The 19,304-nt window shown below is 48.5% G+C and overlaps 5 protein-coding genes across 5 annotated transcripts; 2 read left to right on the top strand and 3 right to left on the bottom strand.

The window, feature by feature from the left end:
- The first annotated feature begins 124 nt into the window (after positions 1-124).
- On the top strand, positions 125-824 carry LOC6602867 (glutaredoxin-related protein 5, mitochondrial). The gene is made up of 2 exons (XM_002027866.2): positions 125-474; positions 537-824. The coding sequence occupies exons 1-2, from the start codon at positions 159-161 to the stop codon at positions 734-736; spliced, it is 516 nt and encodes a 171-aa protein (XP_002027902.1). The 5' UTR covers positions 125-158; the 3' UTR covers positions 737-824.
- A 29-nt stretch (positions 825-853) lies between these two features.
- On the bottom strand, positions 854-1,216 carry LOC113566776. The gene has a single exon (XM_026993854.1). The coding sequence runs from the start codon at positions 1,214-1,216 to the stop codon at positions 854-856; it is 363 nt and encodes a 120-aa protein (XP_026849655.1).
- Positions 1,217-2,147: 931 nt separating this feature from the next.
- Positions 2,148-5,501, bottom strand: LOC6602868 (myotubularin-related protein 10-B). The gene is made up of 2 exons (XM_026993859.1): positions 5,230-5,501; positions 2,148-5,047 (listed from the first exon to the last, which is right to left on the bottom strand). The coding sequence occupies exon 2, from the start codon at positions 4,865-4,867 to the stop codon at positions 2,366-2,368; it is 2,502 nt and encodes an 833-aa protein (XP_026849660.1). The 5' UTR covers positions 4,868-5,047; positions 5,230-5,501; the 3' UTR covers positions 2,148-2,365.
- Positions 5,502-6,536: 1,035 nt separating this feature from the next.
- LOC6602869 (nardilysin) lies at positions 6,537-10,623 on the top strand. The gene is made up of 4 exons (XM_002027868.2): positions 6,537-6,927; positions 6,998-8,749; positions 8,831-9,115; positions 9,179-10,623. Exons 1-4 carry the CDS (start codon positions 6,677-6,679, stop codon positions 10,341-10,343), a joined length of 3,453 nt encoding a protein of 1,150 aa, XP_002027904.2. The 5' UTR covers positions 6,537-6,676; the 3' UTR covers positions 10,344-10,623.
- A 2,219-nt stretch (positions 10,624-12,842) lies between these two features.
- On the bottom strand, positions 12,843-17,959 carry LOC6602870 (brain acid soluble protein 1 homolog). The gene is made up of 3 exons (XM_002027869.2): positions 17,628-17,959; positions 13,221-13,732; positions 12,843-13,131 (listed from the first exon to the last, which is right to left on the bottom strand). Exons 1-3 carry the CDS (start codon positions 17,642-17,644, stop codon positions 12,983-12,985), a joined length of 678 nt encoding a protein of 225 aa, XP_002027905.1. The 5' UTR covers positions 17,645-17,959; the 3' UTR covers positions 12,843-12,982.
- Between the last annotated feature and the right edge of the window lie 1,345 nt (positions 17,960-19,304).

The following is a 19,304-nucleotide window of genomic DNA, read 5'->3' as shown; positions in this document are numbered from 1 at the left end:
AATCCGTAAATCAAATCAAATTCGATAGAAAAACACAAAATATCGTAACATTGCATGCGATGCGATCGAAGTAGTTTGTCAAAATCACATCGCTACCTTCATTGACTACATTGTTGTTGTTTTAAATTAGATAAGTCGGTGGAAATAAATTTAATAAAATGAACAGAATTTGCCAAACTTTGTTGCGTCAGAGCTACGCGCGTGCTCCGCTAACCAGCAACCATGTAGCGGCCACAGTAACACGTTCCACCCGCTGGTACAGCGCCGATGCTTCCCCACCGGCCTCTGCGGCCGATGTTGTGGACAAATCCACGCTCGAAAAACTGGTGCGCACCAACAAGGTGGTCATCTTCATGAAGGGAAATCCCCAGGCTCCCCGCTGCGGCTTCAGCAACGCCGTAGTGCAGATCATGCGAATGCATGGCGTGCAGTACGACGCCCACGATGTCCTTCAGAACGAGGCCCTGCGTCAAGGTAAGTTGGAGCATATTAAAATTATAGTTTGAACTGTTCCTCTCAAGCAAATCTTTTTATAGGCGTCAAGGAGTTCACTGACTGGCCCACCATCCCCCAGGTGTTCATCGATGGGGAGTTCGTTGGCGGCTGTGACATCTTGATGCAATTGCATCAAAGCGGCGATCTGATTGAGGAACTGAAGAAGGTCGGCATTATCTCCGAGCTGCTGAAGGCCGAGGAGGCCAAGCAGGAGCCCAATACGGAGGAAAAGAAAAAGTAGTAGACGCCAGATCAAAACCCTCTACACCTTCCCCACAATCCTAATTATTAGCAATTGTTTATTATTAAATGTTTAACTGATACAGAAACTTATGTTGTCCATGATGTTGATGGGCTATCATCTATGACCACCTGGTCGTTGCCGCTGCTCGTCTATGTGCTGCAGGGCGGCCAGGATCTGGCCGTGGACACCGTGCGTCAGTTCGCTCACCTGAAAGATCTCGCAGCATTGTCGCTGGTACTCTTCATTTGTCATATTTCCCACAATCTGCATGAGATTGTCCGCTATGGAGAGGCGCAACATATCGTCGGGCGGCATGGGGGGCGCCAGGCGACGTGGACGCCGAGTGGGTATGGTCGTTTCTACTAGGTCATCCGTCAGCTGTTGCGATTGCTGCTGCGAGAACAGTTCAGTGGGGGTCTCTACATGCGGCTGTGGCTCCGAATCCGTTTCCCACTGCGGCTTCTCCTTGGTGTCCATCTTGTGACGAACTTACCGCTTATCTGGATTAATCAGCGTTTAGAAAATTCCTTTATATGTTCATGCCATGCAAAATGTAACTGTTAATAAACTTAGTGAAGAGTCTATCGAAGATCAATCGACTATCGAAGTCGGGGGTCGTGCTTTAGCCCTTGTGTGTGTTCGGCAAGAAATGACAGCCCCCACCATCATTTGGAATTTGGATTACTATACTTTAGCATTGAATCGATCGAAAGCGGCCATCAAGGTCATTAATCATAATATGGCAAGTATATTTATTTTCTTTTTTAGCTATTATTCCAAAAAAAATATTTTACTTAAAAAGCGCTAGATATAATAGAAAAATTAAGTAACAGAAAATGATTGAAATATTTACCTTTGTAAATACATATATTTGTTTAAATATTTCATTATTCCACCGAGATCTTGATGCATCTATGTGACTCATAATCTAAAACCAATTTGAATTTCGTTTTGAGCTTCAAAGTAATTTTGAAAATAATAAAAATATTTCTGATAGATTTGATTATTTTGAGATCTGCTTTAATTTTAATAAAAAAAAAAAATAAAAAAACGAATTGAAAGAAAAACCTTTTTAAACTTTTGATTTATTTTAAATATACATATATTTAATCGATATTTAGTTACATACAATATAATACATATTGATTTAGTGGGTGTTTTGTTTTGTTTCTCTCTTGTCGTATTGTTTTATGTCGATTGCTTGTCGTTTGTTATATGGTATTGAACTTCCTATAACGTATGCCGCCATATAGCCACTGCGGGCTGCTTGTTGCTGGTTGTGTGTGGTGTGCGGAACGTAGGAAGTAATAATAGTAATAATAATAAAAAAAACTTATGCGATAACTTGCTTATTAGTTAACAATAATCAAATTTGTTAAAAGCGATATGCCATATGTAAAAAAGTTAGTTTCTTGTTAGTGTTTTTTGTGTTTAATACTTCGAAAGTTCAGCTTTGAAAGTAAACAGCAGATTGGAACAATGTATACATCTGGGGGATGGGGGTGGTTATATAGGATGTGGATCCGATCCAAAGTCTGCCGCCAAGTGTGGCTGCGTTTGCTGTTGCAGTTGTGCGTGACTGGAGGAATATGGTACGGGTGCCCGCACAAGGGTTAAGCACACGGCTCACACAATCGACGACCTGTCCAGAATGGACGAGGTGTCCAGCAAGAGTTCCGTGCTGCTGTTCAGAATGTCGTAGAGCTGGTGTGGCGCATCTCCGGCAATCGGATTGCCGAACGGGAAGAACGAAGAGAGCGTCGCCAGCTGCAAGGAGCCACCGACAGAGTTGAGGCTGTTCGTCGGTGTGGCCACCTTCGTTTTGCGTCGCCTCTCCACCCCGTCTACGTACTCAATTGGTTCTCCATCCTGGTCGACAATTGGCGCACCACCGTCTTGGGAGCTGGTCTGCTGATGGTTGGGCCTCTGTTCCCCGGTGCCCTCGTAGTAGGCATCGGGCAGATCGTCGAAGTTCTGCAGTTCCAGGCAACGCTGCACCTTGGCTATGTTGCCGAGCAGCAGGCGATGGAAGAGATCTACCTGGGCTTGGCCACCGCCTCGGATGTCGAGGACGGGCAGCCACCGATAATAGCACTGGTCCCACACGGCCAGATCGAAAATGCGGTGCGCCGGCAGTAGGTACCGGTCCTGCGGCACCGACGAATGCGTTGCAAACAGCTGCGGATTGATGGTGTTGCGCGATGGCGTCGATGCAGCCACTCCCGGCTGGCCCACGGCCAGAGAGCGTCGGTTCTGAAGGCCCGCCGATGATGAATGTGACATTGCCTCGTTTCTCTGACGCTGGTAGAGCGGATTGCTGAAGAACATCTTGTCCTTGTCGGTGAACTGCTCGCTCCAGTCCCACACGGGACGCAGGACCAGCGGCGAGTCCTTGACGGCACGCACCCGCTGCGCCTGGTTGTCGAACTGGAACGTGTCGAAGATGGGCATGAAGCAGGCGTCCCACAGCGTCGTCAGATATGTCTGGGAGAACTCGAACTCGTCGGGGAACTGCTGCAGCAACTGCCACACACAGTCGAGGAAGAGCAGGAAGACGGGGCTCTGTTCGCTCTCGAGGACCTGCTCGCCGCCATTGGTCGCCGTGTAGACATGTCCGAGCCGACGCTGGAAGGGATGCTCGAGGGCGATCCACTCCTTCTGCACCAGCGACTGGAAGCCATCGATGCTACGGAAGTGCGGATCGAGTAGCAGTTGGGTCAGACTGCTGATCACACAGCACAGGTCCCGGCCGTTGGACTCCTGGAGAACACACGTGGTCGAAGAGCGCAGGGTGGCCGCCGCCTCGCTGGAGTAGCGCAGACACAGGGAGACATAGAACAGCCAGTTGGTCTTCTCCAGCAGCCCCAGGTACTTGTCGTCCTGCAGCATGAACTTCTCGGGCGTCTCCGGCGTGCAGAGGCGCCTCAGCTTCTGGTAGGCCCGCAGGACGTCCTGTGTGCTGGGCAGACGATCCGTTAGCTGGAGCAGCTTCAGTTGCTTGCGCTCGTCACACTTGCGCACCAGCTCCAGCATGATGTTCTCCACCTTGGTGTCCTGTTGGGCCGCTGGCTGAAGCTCGGCCAGGCGTACCAGGGAGGCGGCACTGCTGCCGTAGCTGTAGACCCAGAAGGCGGCACGGGAGTCGCAGAAGGCACGCGACAGGTCGAGGAAACGATCGACGCTGCAGCTCTTGGGTATGACAAAGTGCGGCGGCACGGAGTACTTGCCCGCCTGCAGCGGATTCTGCAGCAGCTGGACACTGTTGCTACTCACCACCTGCCACTCAGTGGCACCGCATCGGATCAGCTCCCGCGCCCAGTCGTTCTTCGTGGCGTACATGCTGACCCCCGAGGCGCCGAGTGTCGAGTAGTACGGCTCACGGTAGGCATACGCAAAGCTCAGATCGTGCCGCATCGGATATGCAAAGCGTACCAGGGCCGATGCTATCAGCTTGCCCTGATCGCTGACTCCGCTCAGCTTAGAGTCCTGCTGCTGGAAGGCGAACTTGAGCAGCCGAAAGTTCTTGCAGATGATGTGCAACGCGGCAATCCGTCCGTTGATCGTGTGCTGCTTGAAGGGCTCCAGCTTCTTCCGGCGGCTGCTGTTGCTGGCCATGCGCGCCGCCTGCAGCGCACTAGCCGCTCTGCCCAGCTCCGCGATGGTGTAGATCTGGTCAATGTTGTTCAGGGTCACATCGTTCCGCCCCAGATAGAGGTTCTCCTGATACAGGTCGCAAAGGGGCGCCGTTGCCGTGGGCCGTCTGGCATGTAAAGGCACAAAGGCCAACTTGAAGTTGGTCACGCTCAGCAGTCCGAAGGTGGCCTCCTTATGCGGCGGATTGGATTCGCTGTTGCCACCACTGTTGCTGCTACTGCTACTGCCACTGCCGCTGCCACTGTCCATGGGATCGATGGGCGAGTACATGTAGGCAGGGGCCGAGGCCACAATCTGTTCGCCCTGCAGCAGCCGGGGCCGGGCGAGATGAACGTCCCTCAGGTCGCTGGGCAGGCACCATTCGTTTGTGTCCGCCGTGGCGCGCATGTCTCCCGGCAAGGGCGCCACATAGCTGGTGAAGGTGTTCCGCTTCCGATGGTCTGGCATCTCGCTGCTGCCGCCGCCAGTGGCCATCGTCCAATTTGTTGCCCTGGCAATTGTTGCTGTGGCTGTTGCTGCTGGCCCACGGCACGGCACGTCTCTTGAATATTCAATTTTTTTGTATTTCCTGCCTGTCTGCCTATCTGTCTGGGCCCCGTTCTGTTCCGTTCCGTATTTCGAATTTTTACCGCTACTCAGCACTCAGCTCTCTTCCTGTGCCACACATCCAAAAAATAATATTAATAATATAAAATACACAAAAGCCACAGACAGAGCGCGAGCGGGAGGGAGATATACAAGAAATTTAGACAGACGGTGTGGGAGAGAGAAAGGGAGAGAGAACATAGACGAAATTAGAATTATCGTTGTGTGATAAGTTTATCAGTCGAACTTACCGTTCCGATTACCACCACCACCTCTCGATGTGTGTGTGTGGCCGCTCGAGGTGTTTCTCGTTTCCAGCGATCGGGATCGGTGAGGGTGTGGGTGTGTGTGAGCTATATATCAACTAGCTAGTCATCTTTCCGATAGATGCTGTACTGATGTGCACATAACATACGTCTTCAATATGCATTTATTTATTCATTTATTTTCGTTGTCGCTACAATTATACGCCACTAATACGTACGCACACACACACACACACAAAAGCGCGCACACGCACTCACACTTAATGCACTTGGACAGTGTGACCGTACGCGGGTAGGGAGCTAATACCAGTATCATGACTAATATTTAAAGGGACCAAGATTCAAAGGGACCTATCGACTCGACATAGTTTTAGCAGATATTAAGCAAATCTAAATTTGCATTCAAAAAATTTTTATTTTCAGCAACTAAAATTAATTCCTTAATATTACTCGGCTCAAAATAAAGCAATCCTGAAGAGAAAATATCTTGAAGATGAAAAACTATATATGAAAATCATGGCCAAAATATCGATCTTCACGAAACAAATTTCTAATAACAGTCAGTCATTACACTTCTATTGAGGGCTGTGAAACAAAAACCAACAAAAACATTGGGACAAAAGAATTCAGCGTAAGCGAGATAAATATTTCTTTGCTTTAGCTCTTATATTTAATCGATCTTCTGGAACTTCCATATAAGAATCAGTTGTGCATTACGCACATTTCTCGTTTTGTTAGCGTGTTTTTTATACCATACCGGTATTGAAGAGTTGTGGAATTTAACAATATTTTTGTTAAGTATTTAAATTTTATTTTTAAAGATCGAAATTCAAGAAGCAAGCAAGAAACCTTGCGAGAAAGGCATGCAGTGCTAGAGAGAGACATGTACATATGCTTAAGTCTAGAGTTTTATTCGATTGTTAGATTTTGCAGATATAGGTTGGAGAATCTAACCGGCTGTGCGTGTGGAAGCGAGGATACGATTTCGCACAAAATGGTGTCACGGTTCTTTCAAAGAGCTCCGGGATACGTGACTGTATAACGGTAGAAAGACTAATTTGACACTGGGTTTTAGACTAGAGTGGTCTCTAAGTGTAATGGAATAGGGTATAAAGCAGATATACAGAATCCATTTTATAAATTTACTGGATTTGTATTATATATTCAGATTTTATTTTTAAGAGAATGCAACCTTAAGTATCGATAGCTCGATCATCTTTATTCCATCTCTATCTCCCTACATCGTGGCTGGCGGTTTGGCTGATTCTGCTTACTGCTGCCCTCCTCCCCCCCGCCAAATACCACACACACAACACCCAGCAGAACAAGGTAGGCGGCTCGACCGCAAAACCAAATAAGCATTCGGGGAGCTAGAAACTAGAGCAGAAAGGAAGCGCCGGCAGTCAAAATTAAATGTGAAACACACAATTGAATGTTTTGGCTGCGTAACGTTACAGACAAAATCAAATTTCTAAATTATATCGTGACACACTCTTCAACAAATTTTCACCGCCGTTTCCAACCGCAGCAGCAGCAACTGCGACACCGAGTCGACAACAGCACTCAATTATTAAGAACCCACAGTCGGGCTCCGTGGCAACATCGAACACACACTAGAATGGCGCAGCAAGTGACGTATCTGGATGTGCCTGATAAGTCTGAGAACGACAAGAAATTGTATAAGTAAGTGAATTTGGGGAACGGGAGGACAAACGGACGGGCGATCCCTAATTGACCCGTTGTGCTTTTGTAGATCCCTTGTGTTGGGCAATGGTCTCCACGCCTTGATCGTCTCGGACCCCAGTCCAGTTCCCGACGATGGCATCAGCAGCACTGAGTCGTCGGAGGAAGGGGAAAAGTTGGGCGAATCTAGCAGCTCCTCCGATTCCAGCAGCGACACCAATTCGTTAAGCTCGGAGAGCGGCAGCCAAGCAAGCAGCGAAACTGGCGACGAGAAGTTGGCCGCCTGTGCCTTGATGGTCGACTACGGTTCGTTCGCGGAGCCGCGCAACTATCAGGGCCTGGCCCACTTTCTGGAGCACATGATCTTCATGGGCAGCGAAAAGTATCCGGAGGAGAATATCTTCGATGCACACGTAAAGAAATGCGGCGGCTTCAGCAACGCCAACACCGACTGCGAGGACACGCTGTTCTACTTCGAGGTGGCCGAGAAACACTTGGACTCGAGCCTTGACTACTTCACAGCCCTGCTGAAGCATCCGCTGATGAAACAGGAGGCCATGCAGCGCGAGCGTGTTTCCGTCGACTCTGAGTTCCAGCAGATTGCCCAAGATGATGAGACCCGTCGCGACCAACTGCTGGCCAGCCTGGCCACCGACGACTTTCCGCACGGCACCTTCACCTGGGGAAACTTGAAGACACTCAAGGACAACGTGGACGATGATGCGCTGTACAAGGTCCTGCACGATATCCGGCGGGAGCACTATTCGGCCAACCGGATGTACGTTTGCCTGCAGGCACGCCTGCCCCTCGATGAGCTGGAGGCAATGGTGGTGCGGCACTTTGCGGAAATCGTGCCCAACGACAGCAAGGCGCCCGATCTGACCAAGTTCGACTATCGCAAAGCCTTCCGTCCGGAGTTCCACGAGCAAGTGTTCTTCGTGAAGCCCGTGGAGAACGAGTGCAAGGTGGAGCTGACCTGGGTGCTGCCCAGCGTCCGTCAGTACTATCGCAGCAAGCCCGACCAGTTCCTCTCCTACCTGCTCGGCTACGAGGGCAAGGGCAGTCTCTGCGCCTACTTGCGGCGACGCCTCTGGGCCCTCCAGCTAATAGCTGGCATAGACGAGAACGGTTTCGATCTGAACACCATGTACTCTCTGTTCAATGTGTGCATCTACCTGACAGACGAGGGATTCAAGCACATTGACGAGGTGCTAGCCGCCACGTTTGCCTATGTGAAGCTCTTCTCCAGCTGCGGCTCCTTGCGTCAACTGTACGAAGAGCAGCAGGCCATTGAGGAGACCAATTTCCGGTTTCAGGCCCAGCGCCCGGCCTTCGACAATGTCCAGGAGCTGGTCTTCAACAGCAAGTACTATCCATCCAAGGATGTGCTCACCGGCAAGGAGCTCTACTACAACTACGACGAGCAGCATCTCAATGAGATGATCGGCCACCTCAACGAGTTCAAGTTCAATCTGATGATCACCTCGCAGGACAAGTTCGAGGGCATAACCTACGACAAGCAGGAGGCGTGGTTCGGCACCGAATACACCACTGTGCCCATGCCTGCCAAGTGGAAGCAGCTGTGGACCGATTCGCAGCCCATGGAGCAGCTCTTCCTGCCCGAGCCCAATCGCTTTGTCGCCCACGACTTCAAGCTGTTCTGGAGCGGGACGGGCAAGCCCGAGCTGCCCGCTTACCCCAAGAGGCTGCTCAAGACTGATACCTGCGAGCTGTGGTTCCGACAGGACGACAAGTTTGAGCTGCCCGAGGCCTACATGGCCTTCTACTTCATCTCACCTCTGCAGCGGCAGAGTGCCAAGAAGTAAGCCCAGCCGCATCTCACTTTTGCCACTCAATCTCAGACACTCTCTGACTCTGACTCTGACTCTTTACCTTTTCACAGTGATGCGATGTGCGCCTTGTACGAAGAGTTGGTCAAATTCAATGTTTGCGAGGAACTGTATCCGGCAACCAGTGCGGGGCTAAGCTACAGCTTCAGTGCCGGGGAGAAGGGCTTGCTGCTGAAGGTGAGCGGCTACAACGAGAAGCTCCATCTGATTGTGGAGGCCATTGCCCAAGGCATGGTCAATGTGGCCGACGCACTGGATGAGAGCATACTGACAGCCTTCCGCAAGAATCAGCGCAAGGCCTACTTCAATAACCTGATCAAACCGCGTGCCCTCAACCGGTAAAAGCTCTCTCCCTCTATATTTCTATATGCCTTCAATGAAACCTTTATCATCTTCCTTAGGGATATCCGTTTGTGTGTGCTAGAGCAAATTCGCTGGCTGACAATCGACAAGTACAAGTCGCTCAATGACATCACTCTGGAGGATCTGAAGGCATTTGCCCAGAAGTTCCCGCAGGAGCTGTACGTCCAGGCGCTCATTCAGGGCAACTACACGGAAGAGTCGGCCCACAATGTGCTGAATTCGGTGCTCAGTCGCCTCAACTGTCAGAAAATTAAGGAAAGTCGTTACGTGGAGGATCACACAGTGCAGCTGCCGCTGGGCAGCCACACCATCCGTTGTCACGCCCTCAATCACAGCGACACGAATACGGTGATCACGAACTTCTATCAAATCGGACCGAACTCGGTGCGCGTGGAGAGCATTCTCGACCTGATGATGATGTTCGTCGATGAGCCGCTCTTCGATCATCTTCGGACCAAGGAGCAGCTGGGCTACCATGTGGGCGCCACAGTACGCGTCAATTACGGCATTGCCGGCTACTCGATCATGGTGAATTCGCAGGAGACAAAAACAACTGCCAGCTATGTTGAGGAGCGTATCGAGGCGTTCCGCCTCAAGATGCTGCAGATCCTCAAGAAAATGCCGATCGAGGATTACGTCCACACCAGGGAATCTCTGATCAAGCTGAAGCTGGTCGCCGATATGGCCCTCTCCACGGAGATGGGACGCAACTGGGAGGAGATCCTTAATGGGGACTACCTCTTCGATCGTAACCGCAAACAGGTCGAAGTACTGCGCACCCTCAACAAGGAGGACATCATCAGCTTCCTGATCGAAACAGATGCCACCAATTTGCGCAAACTATCGGTGCAGGTGATCGGACATCGTCCCGTAGATATGGACGAGCCTCTGGTGGCTGTTTTGGACGAGAATGACAAGATGGTGACCGCTGACCACGGGGCCAAGGATGCTGGGGAGGAGCAGGAGCTGCTGAGCGACGAGGAGGGCGACGCCGAAATGGTCGAGGACGACGACCAACTATTCGAGGCCCTGGCCAACAAGATGAACATTGTATTCCTGCCAAAGGACGGCGATATCTCCACCATTGTAGACATTTCTCAGTTCAAGAGCGGCCTCGAGGTCTACCCCACGCGAAAGGCGAATCAGGAAGGCGAGGAAATCAGTCGAACCACTCGCATCGAGGATGCCCTAAGCAATACGTGAATCGGAACATAGCGCATGCCATACCCACAACCGCTCGGACCTAGACCCAGACCCAGATACAGATATCGAAACCACATTTTCTATTGTAGAATCTTGATGAGCAGACACGACACTCCTGCCAGTTCAGACAAGGGATGCACTTCCGAGGGACACACGGAGACAAGATAAAATGCATTTTGTTTCAAACATGGAACACCTTAGACGATCATTTCCTAATGGAAATGCACAGAGCAACCAAACTTTATATATTGTTTGAATAAACATCTAAATCTTAAAGTAATATCTGCCTTTCTCCGACCCTATGAAGATATAGTATCTATATGCACTCACTCGGTCTAGCAGCGGTCTTAAAGGTTGGGTAATTCCTGCATGAACATAGAAAAGAGGCTCTTCCCATTGCTGCCGATTGTGTAAGAAAATTATGCAAAATTCCGTCCATGGTGCTTCCTCTTTTCTTTTTCAGAATTCAGATCAACTGATGTGGAGACCTCACAGGGACCGAAGGTGTTGAACAGTTTCCTGGCCAACACAGCTACAAGCCCATCAAGGCCGATTTGTCTGTGTTCGATGGCCTGAGCAAGGCTCCAGCAGAAGACTACGCCCACGTTGCACGTTGGTCCCCCCACGTTGGCCCCTTCTTTGGGGCCGGAGAGCGATCCGCTTGGACTGACGCTTCCTTGGATCAACCCATAGTGGCTGCTCCGGCCAAGCCATGAAACCCGCCCACAGCAACAAGCTGCAGATCATGTGAACAAGATCTAAATCCAAGGTTACGGCTCATGGTTATATATAAATTTGAGCGTGAAACATAACAGTTATCGACGGTATGGGTACCCAAATGCCACAAAACTTTTCGCAACGAACCATTTCAAATCAGATCAAGTGGGCGCCTTTTTTTCGTAAATTAGTCAACAGCAATTGGTAATGTAGAAGTAAGATCAATTCTGAGTGATAATAAACAATTTTTTTGGCCGCAAGTTTTTGAAGAATTGGGGAAAATTAACCTCCAGTACGCACTGTACAATCCAAGCTCTCACACATTGCCATAGCCCCACACTCAACAGATTTTGTAACCACCCAAAATATCGAATATGTGTAGCAGAAATATCTCGTATCTTCAAAATTGTGGATGCCACATATTTTCGTGCTTTGGGGAACTGCAATTGTAACAGTGTAATATGAGAGGAGTCTGGATACAAAATTTGGTTACTCCAGCTCTTATAGTCTCTTAGATCTAGAAGGACAGACAGTCACGGCTATATCGTCTCGGATATTGATGCTAAAAGCCGCCCTTCTGGGCGTTTCACACATCCATTTTAACCACAAATCTAATAGAATATACCCCCATAGTCTTCGAGTACTCTACGAGTATTCTTGATTTATGCTTGCTTATGAATTATAGGTAAGCCTTAGAATGCCTCCACGGATTGTCATAGCTTGTTATGAGGCTCCTTTCCAGTATGTGACGTGCGACCTGTCCGTCCGTCTATGCGTCTTCATGGCTATTGATAAGTTCTTCTCTTCTGACATAATGAAAGATGTTCCTCCGTAGTCGTCACTGTCTCTGTCTCTGTCTCCGTCTACGACTACAACGATTATCACTGTAGCATATTTGTAGGCTTTAAGCAGCGATTCTCTGGGCACAGCAGAGACCCGAACACCACACTCCCGTCTGAGTATATACAAGATGTATATCCGAAGGTTGGAAGAAGTGTTCGGAGCTTATGCGATATCATTTGATATCAGTATTCATCAAATCGCAGCTATACTCATGCCTCTGGAATGCTCTCGGTCATACGAATCCTTCCATCAGTCAGATTCGAATCAGTTCAAGCACTACGGATCAAAAAACTGCCATTGCGAGGGACAACATAAAGTTTTACAATGCAAAAACCTAGCAAAATCAAATGGAGAGTGAGCGAGAAAGGAAAACCGAAATTTTCGGATCTAACTGAACGAATAATGTGATTACCGGAATCGATTCGGCGGCCTGTTCATGCATATATAGGAATATATTGAAATATATGTAGTTTCTGTTTAATTCGTTCCCTGCTTTTCGAATTTTGTTTGGAATTTTAGCGGATCACTGAACGAAGGCACCCGAAATGACCGAAATGGAAGAAAAAGAGATCGATTCAAATTTCTTGTTTTTATTACTGGTTGATTCATTGATTGATTGGTTGGTTGCTTGATGGATGGTCGTGAAAAATACATAATTGTGCACATTCATACATATATCGGGATATATATTGCAGCGAATATACATGCGTATATGGATAAACATTGAGAATGGGGTAGGGATTTGATTGTATTGTTTCTCATGTGTGTGTGTGTGTGTGTGTGTGTGTGTGCGTGTTGGTATGTGTATGTGCGCTTGTGTTTGTGTGTGGAGAGGAGGTTCGTTTACAAAATAATTAATTACAAATATTTTATACATACACAAAAAAACAATTGTGAACTAAAAACTAAAAGGCAGATCGGGCTGCCATATAGCTAGCCATATATGTATGTATGTATGTATGCGTGTTTATATGTTTGTGTGGGTGTGTGGCTTATGTGGCATGAGTGTGGGTGTGTTGATGGGCGGGCGGGGGCATGGGTAAAGGAAAAGGGAAGAGAGAGGATCAGGAGCGAGCCTTTCAGTTGCGCTTCCTCAAGGCCAGGCGACCGATGGGACGCTTCGGTTTTGCCTCCTCCTTCTGCTGCTGTTCCGATTCTTCGGCGGCGGCATCATCGACTGCCTGCTCGGGCGTCGCCTTGGCCGGCTTGGAAAGCTTGCGCCGGCTCACTGAAAGAGAAAAGCAAACAGGGAACAGTGGTAGAGGTCAGCCGGATCACATGTCGCCCGTCACCCGTCACCCGTCGACGACTACTTACATGCCGAATTGCCCTTGAAACCCTTGGATGGGGTCGAGGCCGGTGCTGGTGCCGCAGCAGGAGCCTGATCCTCCTGCTCGCCCGAGGCGGACTCGTCGCTCTTCCTGGCCGGCTTGCTGGCGGGCACCTTCTCGGCACGGTGCTTCTTGGCGTTCTGCTGGCGGCGCTTCAGCGAGTTGAGGAAGTCGTCGTTGGAGCGGAAGGGCCGGATGACAGGTCCCACCTTCTTGGGCGCCTCTGTGCTGGTGGTTGTCGTGGAACTGGCGGAGTCCGCCGCCTCATCACCCTCTTCGCCATGGTCACCGAGACCCGCCTCCTCGTCATACTCCTCTCCCTCGCCGGCATCGTTCTGGGCCGGAGCCGCTGTCGTTGTGGTGGTCGGCTTGGCCGCCTTGCCAACGGGACGCCGGAGGGCGGCAATTCTCTTGGCGGGCGACACGGACCCGGAGCCGCCCTCCTCCTGGGCAGCCACTAGGCCATAGCACAAGGCGCAGATGATGAAGAGCAGGCAGCTGGAAAAGGCAGAGGTGGAGGGGAGTTTAGTTTCTAATCAACAAAAGGAGGAGCAGCACCAGGCACCAGGCACCAGGCACCAGGCACCAGGCACCGGGTACCGGCCACCAATGAAATGCAAATATTCTCGTGACTTCCAGTTCAAAGACATGTCGGTGATGGCTGACCAGCCAGACGGGTTATTCCGTACAGAACCTGAAGTCGTAAATATATAAAGCCTAAACCATACATTTCTTGCCACTGTTGAATGCCATTTATTTTCCTGTAAGATTAGTTCGAGGTTTTCAGTTGTCAGTGGTTTTTGTCGTGTATTGTTTTATAGTTTCGGATATCGTCTCGTCGGCGATGCCAGATCGAGATGTGCTAACAGTTATTAATGTGTAAAGGTCAGGCAAACGGGTTTGTTCACTTTCGATTTCGATTTTGCCTCCAAACCGAAACCGAAACCGAATTCGAATGCGAATGAATGTTGCTCTGTTTCTGCTTTTGCTTTTGCTTTTGCTTTTGCTTCTCCTCTGCCACTGCCTCTGTCGCTGCCACTGCTGCCGTACGAATAGATGCTTCAGGCGATGACGCGATGACGAAGACGATGGTTTAACGATGCTGCTCATTCTCATTGCCCATATTTTATGCAAAACAAAAGAGCTGGCCACCGAACTCGTTTTCAAATTCTTTCCCAGCCAGCCAGCACTTGCCGTTTGCTTGGAGGGGGCGGACAGCTGACTGCTGTGTGTGCGGCTGTGTGTGTTTGTGTGTATTGCCAGTGTTGCCAAAGGAAACAGGTGCTTATGCAAAAAAGGCACCAACAAAATGGGAAAAAAGAAAACCAGTTAAGAGCCAGCGCCGCGCCGCGCCGCGCCGCTCCGCGCCAGAATCAATTTAAGTGCGCACATTGCAGTTGGCTAATAACGGTAAAATGTGTGTGCAAGCCAAAGGCATTTTACAGCCAAGTTTTATTTTTAGCTTCTTCAGAGTTTTGCATGTTTTTTTTTGTTATCCTCTCAAACAAGAAGTGTCATCTACGCATTCCACTTCCAGGCCCCATCTCCACATATATTTTAGGGTCATCCATCCATCGTTGGAGATGCAGATAAAAACAAAAGCCAAAATTATGCAACGGCAAAGGTGAAAGGCGTTGGCTTTCCACGCTCTGACATACATACATGCACATGCATTGGTAGTTGTGTGTGTGTGTGTGTGTGTGTGTACGTGCCTGGAATCTGTAACTTCTTTGCTTTGCTTCTTTTCAATCGAAATTCACATCACGGCACAGAGCGCACTCCACCACTCCACCACTCCACTCCTGCACTCCCGCACTCCCTCACTCCCGGGCGGCTGACATTTGACTTTGGCCAAAGCTTCTTCGCAACGGAACCGGTTTCGCATGGGCCAACGGGAGGGAACACTCAACCCATTCCATTCCGTCCCTAAAAATTCAAAATACAGACCCGTATCCCGTACCATTTCTAGATGCTAGCTCCCATCTGCCAAATGGTGGATTGTATTTGTGTAAACTATCTTAAATGCCTTCAAGCTCTCAACCAGTTATATAAGCCGCCGACATTGTTTGCAAATTTATGATAAGCATCGCTTCAGACGGGAAGGCGGAACCACTTGCTTAATGCAGCATCATTCTCATTATCATCTTCATTAATGCTTCTTGAACAGCATGGAGACAACAAAATGGTTTGACTTTTAATGTATTTCATTTCATCTTTATGTTGTTCCTTCTTCTTTGACGAGTCTCTTATTATTACTTCTGGTTTTCTGCGTTCTGTGTTCTGTTTGTTTTTGTTTTTGTTTCTGTCTCGTTTTGCAAAGATTTGTTCATCATTTTGGCAGAATAGTTCAATGCGATGGCGTCACTGCGGATATGGAAATGGGGCTGTAGGGTGATCTTGAAGTTCCAGCTAATTCTGGTTCCCGGCTGCCTAATCGATGCCCCCACCACCGGTGGCGACACTTGCCCCAGTTACAGCCTATCCCATGCACGTTTTCTAATTGGCCTGGCGCCCTCATTACACTCCCACCTACCACTATACTGAGGAGGGGGGTGGGGGGTGGGGGGTGCTTAAAAACGTGCACATTCGACACCGAACTCGAACTCGAATCGAAATTCGTATTCAATGTGGAATTACAGTAAAGTGGCTTACGGTAAGTGGGCTCAATAACGGTGCATTGTGTCTGTCGCACCTAATATGTACATATGTACATACATATGTATACATGCATGTACGTGTTTGGCTATAGGAATGGTTGTTGTTCGTTGTTTGGCCCCTGGCTTCATGCCAATTGGAGGCAGTGTACTGCAAGTTTGTGGCCAGAGTCTTTTGATTTGGCTTTGATTGGCTTACTTTGAATTGGTTTTGGCCCATAAAATGCATTCAATTGCCAATTTGAGATGGCAAAGCCCTTGAATAAACATATACATACATATAGGCTATATATGTAGTAGGCTATGATCTCAATCCGTACAACTCCCTCATGTATAATTTATTTAAATACAAAAATTGCATAATTCGCGTGAATGAAATGACAACAAAATGAAACGAAACCGAAACCGAAACTAAACTAAAATCCTGATCTTGGCGTCAACCTGGCGCTTGCTCGTTGTCTCAGTCTCAGTCTCTGTCTCTGTCTAGCCAATGTTGCTGCTGCACGAGTGATTAATTCCCGCATACAACTCAGCGATTAACTCATATGTTTCATATGCATGCATACATAAACACACACATACATATGTATGTACATGCATATATTTATCGATAAGTGTATGCAGATGCAGGCATGCTCAGTGTCTGAATGTGTGTGTGTGTGTGTGTGGCTGTCAGCTCGCATTAAAAATGCAACCGTTAATTTATAAAACAAGACAGCCACCAGCAACAACAACAAACGTCAGATAATTAATCCAATATTCTTAATTTGTTGAGTGCCAGCGCGCCAGAGTTGCCAACTGCAGCAAAAACCATAGAGAAGAAGCAGAACCAAAACACAACGGTAAACGGGTAAACGGCAAACGCAGCCTCAACTGCCGACGACCTTGAAACTTTTCTTGTAATCAACTCTGATTCGCACTCAAATCCAAGCTCAAATTCCATCTCCAACTGAGACGAGACGCCGCTGGTGTCGTTTGAGTCGTTTGAGAGATTCCCCCCCTGAGATCTGCCATCCATCATCGCATCGCCTTTGGCAGAGAGACGGCCGCCGACTGCCGTCTGTGGGGACTTAACTTTTGCCATTTCTTTGTGCGAATTATGTGCCGGCAAATGCCAGCCAAGTCAGCCATCCCGTGACAACTTCATCAGCATCAGCATCAGGCCGCATGATCATCATCATCATCATCATCGTAATGAGACTTTGACATTTTCGTCTTCGATTTCAACGTTTCAGTTTCAGTTTCAATTGCAGTTCCAGTTTGAGTTTGAGTTTGAGTTTGAGTTGCAGTATCGTATCGTATCGTCTCGTCTCGTCTCGGTGCCGTGTTAAAGTTCAAATTGGCAATAAGTCGAGCCACGACTGTCCGTCCGTATGTCTGTCTGTCTGTTTCTTACACCTGCATTTGGTCGCTCTTTAGGTGGCAGTCAGTCGTGCCCCAAAAAGGTTGCAAGCCAGTCCCCAGTCTCTACCATTAAACGGAGCCAAGCAATAGGATTTCTACGGGCAAAATGTCGAAGCTACATATTTCTTGAAGGAGGGAGGGTCTGCAGCAACGATGGTTATCCGCCCACTAGAGCTGTCACTGTATTGTAGAAAATGTTCATATGATTTACACAAAATAAGTTTTAAAGTCACTTGCAGTTTTGGAGTCACAGTCGAAGCTTAAAAATATATAAATATATATTTACTTATGGATGCTAAGAGTAGTACTATATTGTATATTGATGGATCACTCACATGTTGAAGTACTTCATTTTGTCTTGGTTTGTGTGTGTGTGTGTGTGTGTGTTTGTACAAAGATTGAACTTGTCCAAGTTATTCGAAACCAACAAAAAGAATTATAAGCGCGCACGTCTTAAACTAGAAAAAAATATATTGGACGACTAAAAATGGAGTACAGCGAACGACGGAAGACGGACGACAGATGACAGATGACAGACGACAGACGACAGATAGATGGTCAGGCACAGGCACAGGCACAGGCAGACAGAGAGGCACAAGATTGGAGTTGGTTCGAGCTTGAGCGGAACTGACTGGGCCACACGATCACGATCGACTTCTAGAGGCAGACTGAACGTTACTTATGCCGTGTGCACAAAGTTAACCTACGGCCATCCAATATTTTGTGGCAGCGACGCCAACAGCGACTGCTGCGCCAGCCAGAGTTGAGGCTCAGCCTGGCCAACAACAGGTTCAGACCGCCCTAGCCAACCAACTGTGCCGCCGTCTCCGTCTCCGTCTCCGTCACCGCCTCCGATAGCGCCTGCGCCACCCGCCACTGCCACCCCGGATCTATGCTGCCATGGCTGGGACTGGGGCTGGAACTGTGCCTGGGTCTGGCCTGAGTAACTATGCAAAGAGTGCAGGAGCACTTCTGGTTTTTTTTTTTTGTTTTCTTTTTCATTTTTTGGGCCTTATGCTTCGGCTGGCTTCACAGCCAATTTGTCACGGCGACATCGTTGCCAGGCTGGTGGCTGGTGGCTGGTGGCTGGTGGCTTTGCTTATGACAGGTTTTGCCCGAATCCAATCCAATCCAATCCGAAAACCAACCAAAGAAACCCAATCTCGGCAGCAAATAGTACTGCGACTGTGACTGCGACAGCGACTGTGGCGCTGGCAGCAGTGAGGTTCAGGCGAGGTTTGCAATTTGTATATTTTATTAATTAATTTATTGATTTTAGGCCAATTGTTGTTTTGGATTTTTGGCTGACGTCGCCTCGGCTTTAGGCACAACCTGCCACAGCCGCAGCCACAGCAGATCTGGTAAATCCCGAAATCATGACCAAGCCCCGATATCGTCTCGTCTCAGCTTCGCAGCGAGAGGCCCATCTGTCCCGCATGTAAATCTTGTGGCAGCAAATGGGGATCGGATGAAAAACAACACAAAAATGAACAAAAAGAAAGGTTAAGTGTAGCTCGGGAGCAATGAGGCAGGGACATTGTCCTGTCCCTGCAATGAAGAAAAGGTCAAATGCATCAAGTCCTGAATAACTGCCAAGCACACCCATATTTGAATTGAATATTCGGTTTGTTGAACACAAGCTAGAACCCTGCAAGAATCCACAGTATTCATTGAATCATGCCTCTTGGATTCCTTCTTTGTACTACCCACAATTCAAGACCTTCAGGCAGAAAGAAAATACACAAAAAGGCACCTGATTTGTGTGTTGCTTTCTCTTTCCCTCTGCCAGAAAATCAAATGAAGAGTGAGCGTGTGAAATAAACCGAAATTTTCGGACCTGATACAGTCCGTTCAGTCCGTTTTGGGCGAGTGATTCGCTGTAACGAGAAAGCTGACACGCGAATTCTAACTGAACGAAAAAAGCGATTACCGAATCCTGTCCTCAGACAGGACTCTAATACAAACATAGTAAAATTAAATAGAATTCCCTTTGATTGAAACATAAGTTTGTT

This window comes from Drosophila persimilis, unplaced genomic scaffold (assembly GCF_003286085.1).
Source record: "Drosophila persimilis strain 14011-0111.01,24,50 unplaced genomic scaffold, DperRS2 tig00000910-arrow-arrow-pilon, whole genome shotgun sequence".
Taxonomy (NCBI): Eukaryota; Metazoa; Arthropoda; class Insecta; order Diptera; family Drosophilidae; genus Drosophila; species Drosophila persimilis.
Note: the sequence above shows the minus strand (reverse complement) of the source record. Positions and strands in the feature narration are given on the sequence as shown.

What these genes read in the sequence shown, in the direction of transcription:
- LOC6602867 (XM_002027866.2), top strand. Translation starts at nt 159, where the DNA reads ATGAACAGAATTTGCCAAACTTTGTTGCGTCAGAGCTACGCGCGTGCT. An exon ending in GAACGAGGCCCTGCGTCAAG is followed by an intron (nt 475 to 536) that starts GTAAGTTGGAGC and finishes ATCTTTTTATAG; the next exon opens with GCGTCAAGGAGTTCACTGAC.
- LOC6602868 (XM_026993859.1), bottom strand. Translation starts at nt 4,867, where the DNA reads ATGGCCACTGGCGGCGGCAGCAGCGAGATGCCAGACCATCGGAAGCGG.
- LOC6602869 (XM_002027868.2), top strand. Translation starts at nt 6,677, where the DNA reads ATGTTTTGGCTGCGTAACGTTACAGACAAAATCAAATTTCTAAATTAT. An exon ending in AACGACAAGAAATTGTATAA is followed by an intron (nt 6,928 to 6,997) that starts GTAAGTGAATTT and finishes GTGCTTTTGTAG; the next exon opens with ATCCCTTGTGTTGGGCAATG. An exon ending in AAACCGCGTGCCCTCAACCG is followed by an intron (nt 9,116 to 9,178) that starts GTAAAAGCTCTC and finishes CATCTTCCTTAG; the next exon opens with GGATATCCGTTTGTGTGTGC.
- LOC113566776 (XM_026993854.1), bottom strand. Translation starts at nt 1,216, where the DNA reads ATGGACACCAAGGAGAAGCCGCAGTGGGAAACGGATTCGGAGCCACAG.
- LOC6602870 (XM_002027869.2), bottom strand. An exon ending in TTTCAAGGGCAATTCGGCAT is followed by an intron (nt 13,132 to 13,220) that starts GTAAGTAGTCGT and finishes TTTCTCTTTCAG; the next exon opens with TGAGCCGGCGCAAGCTTTCC.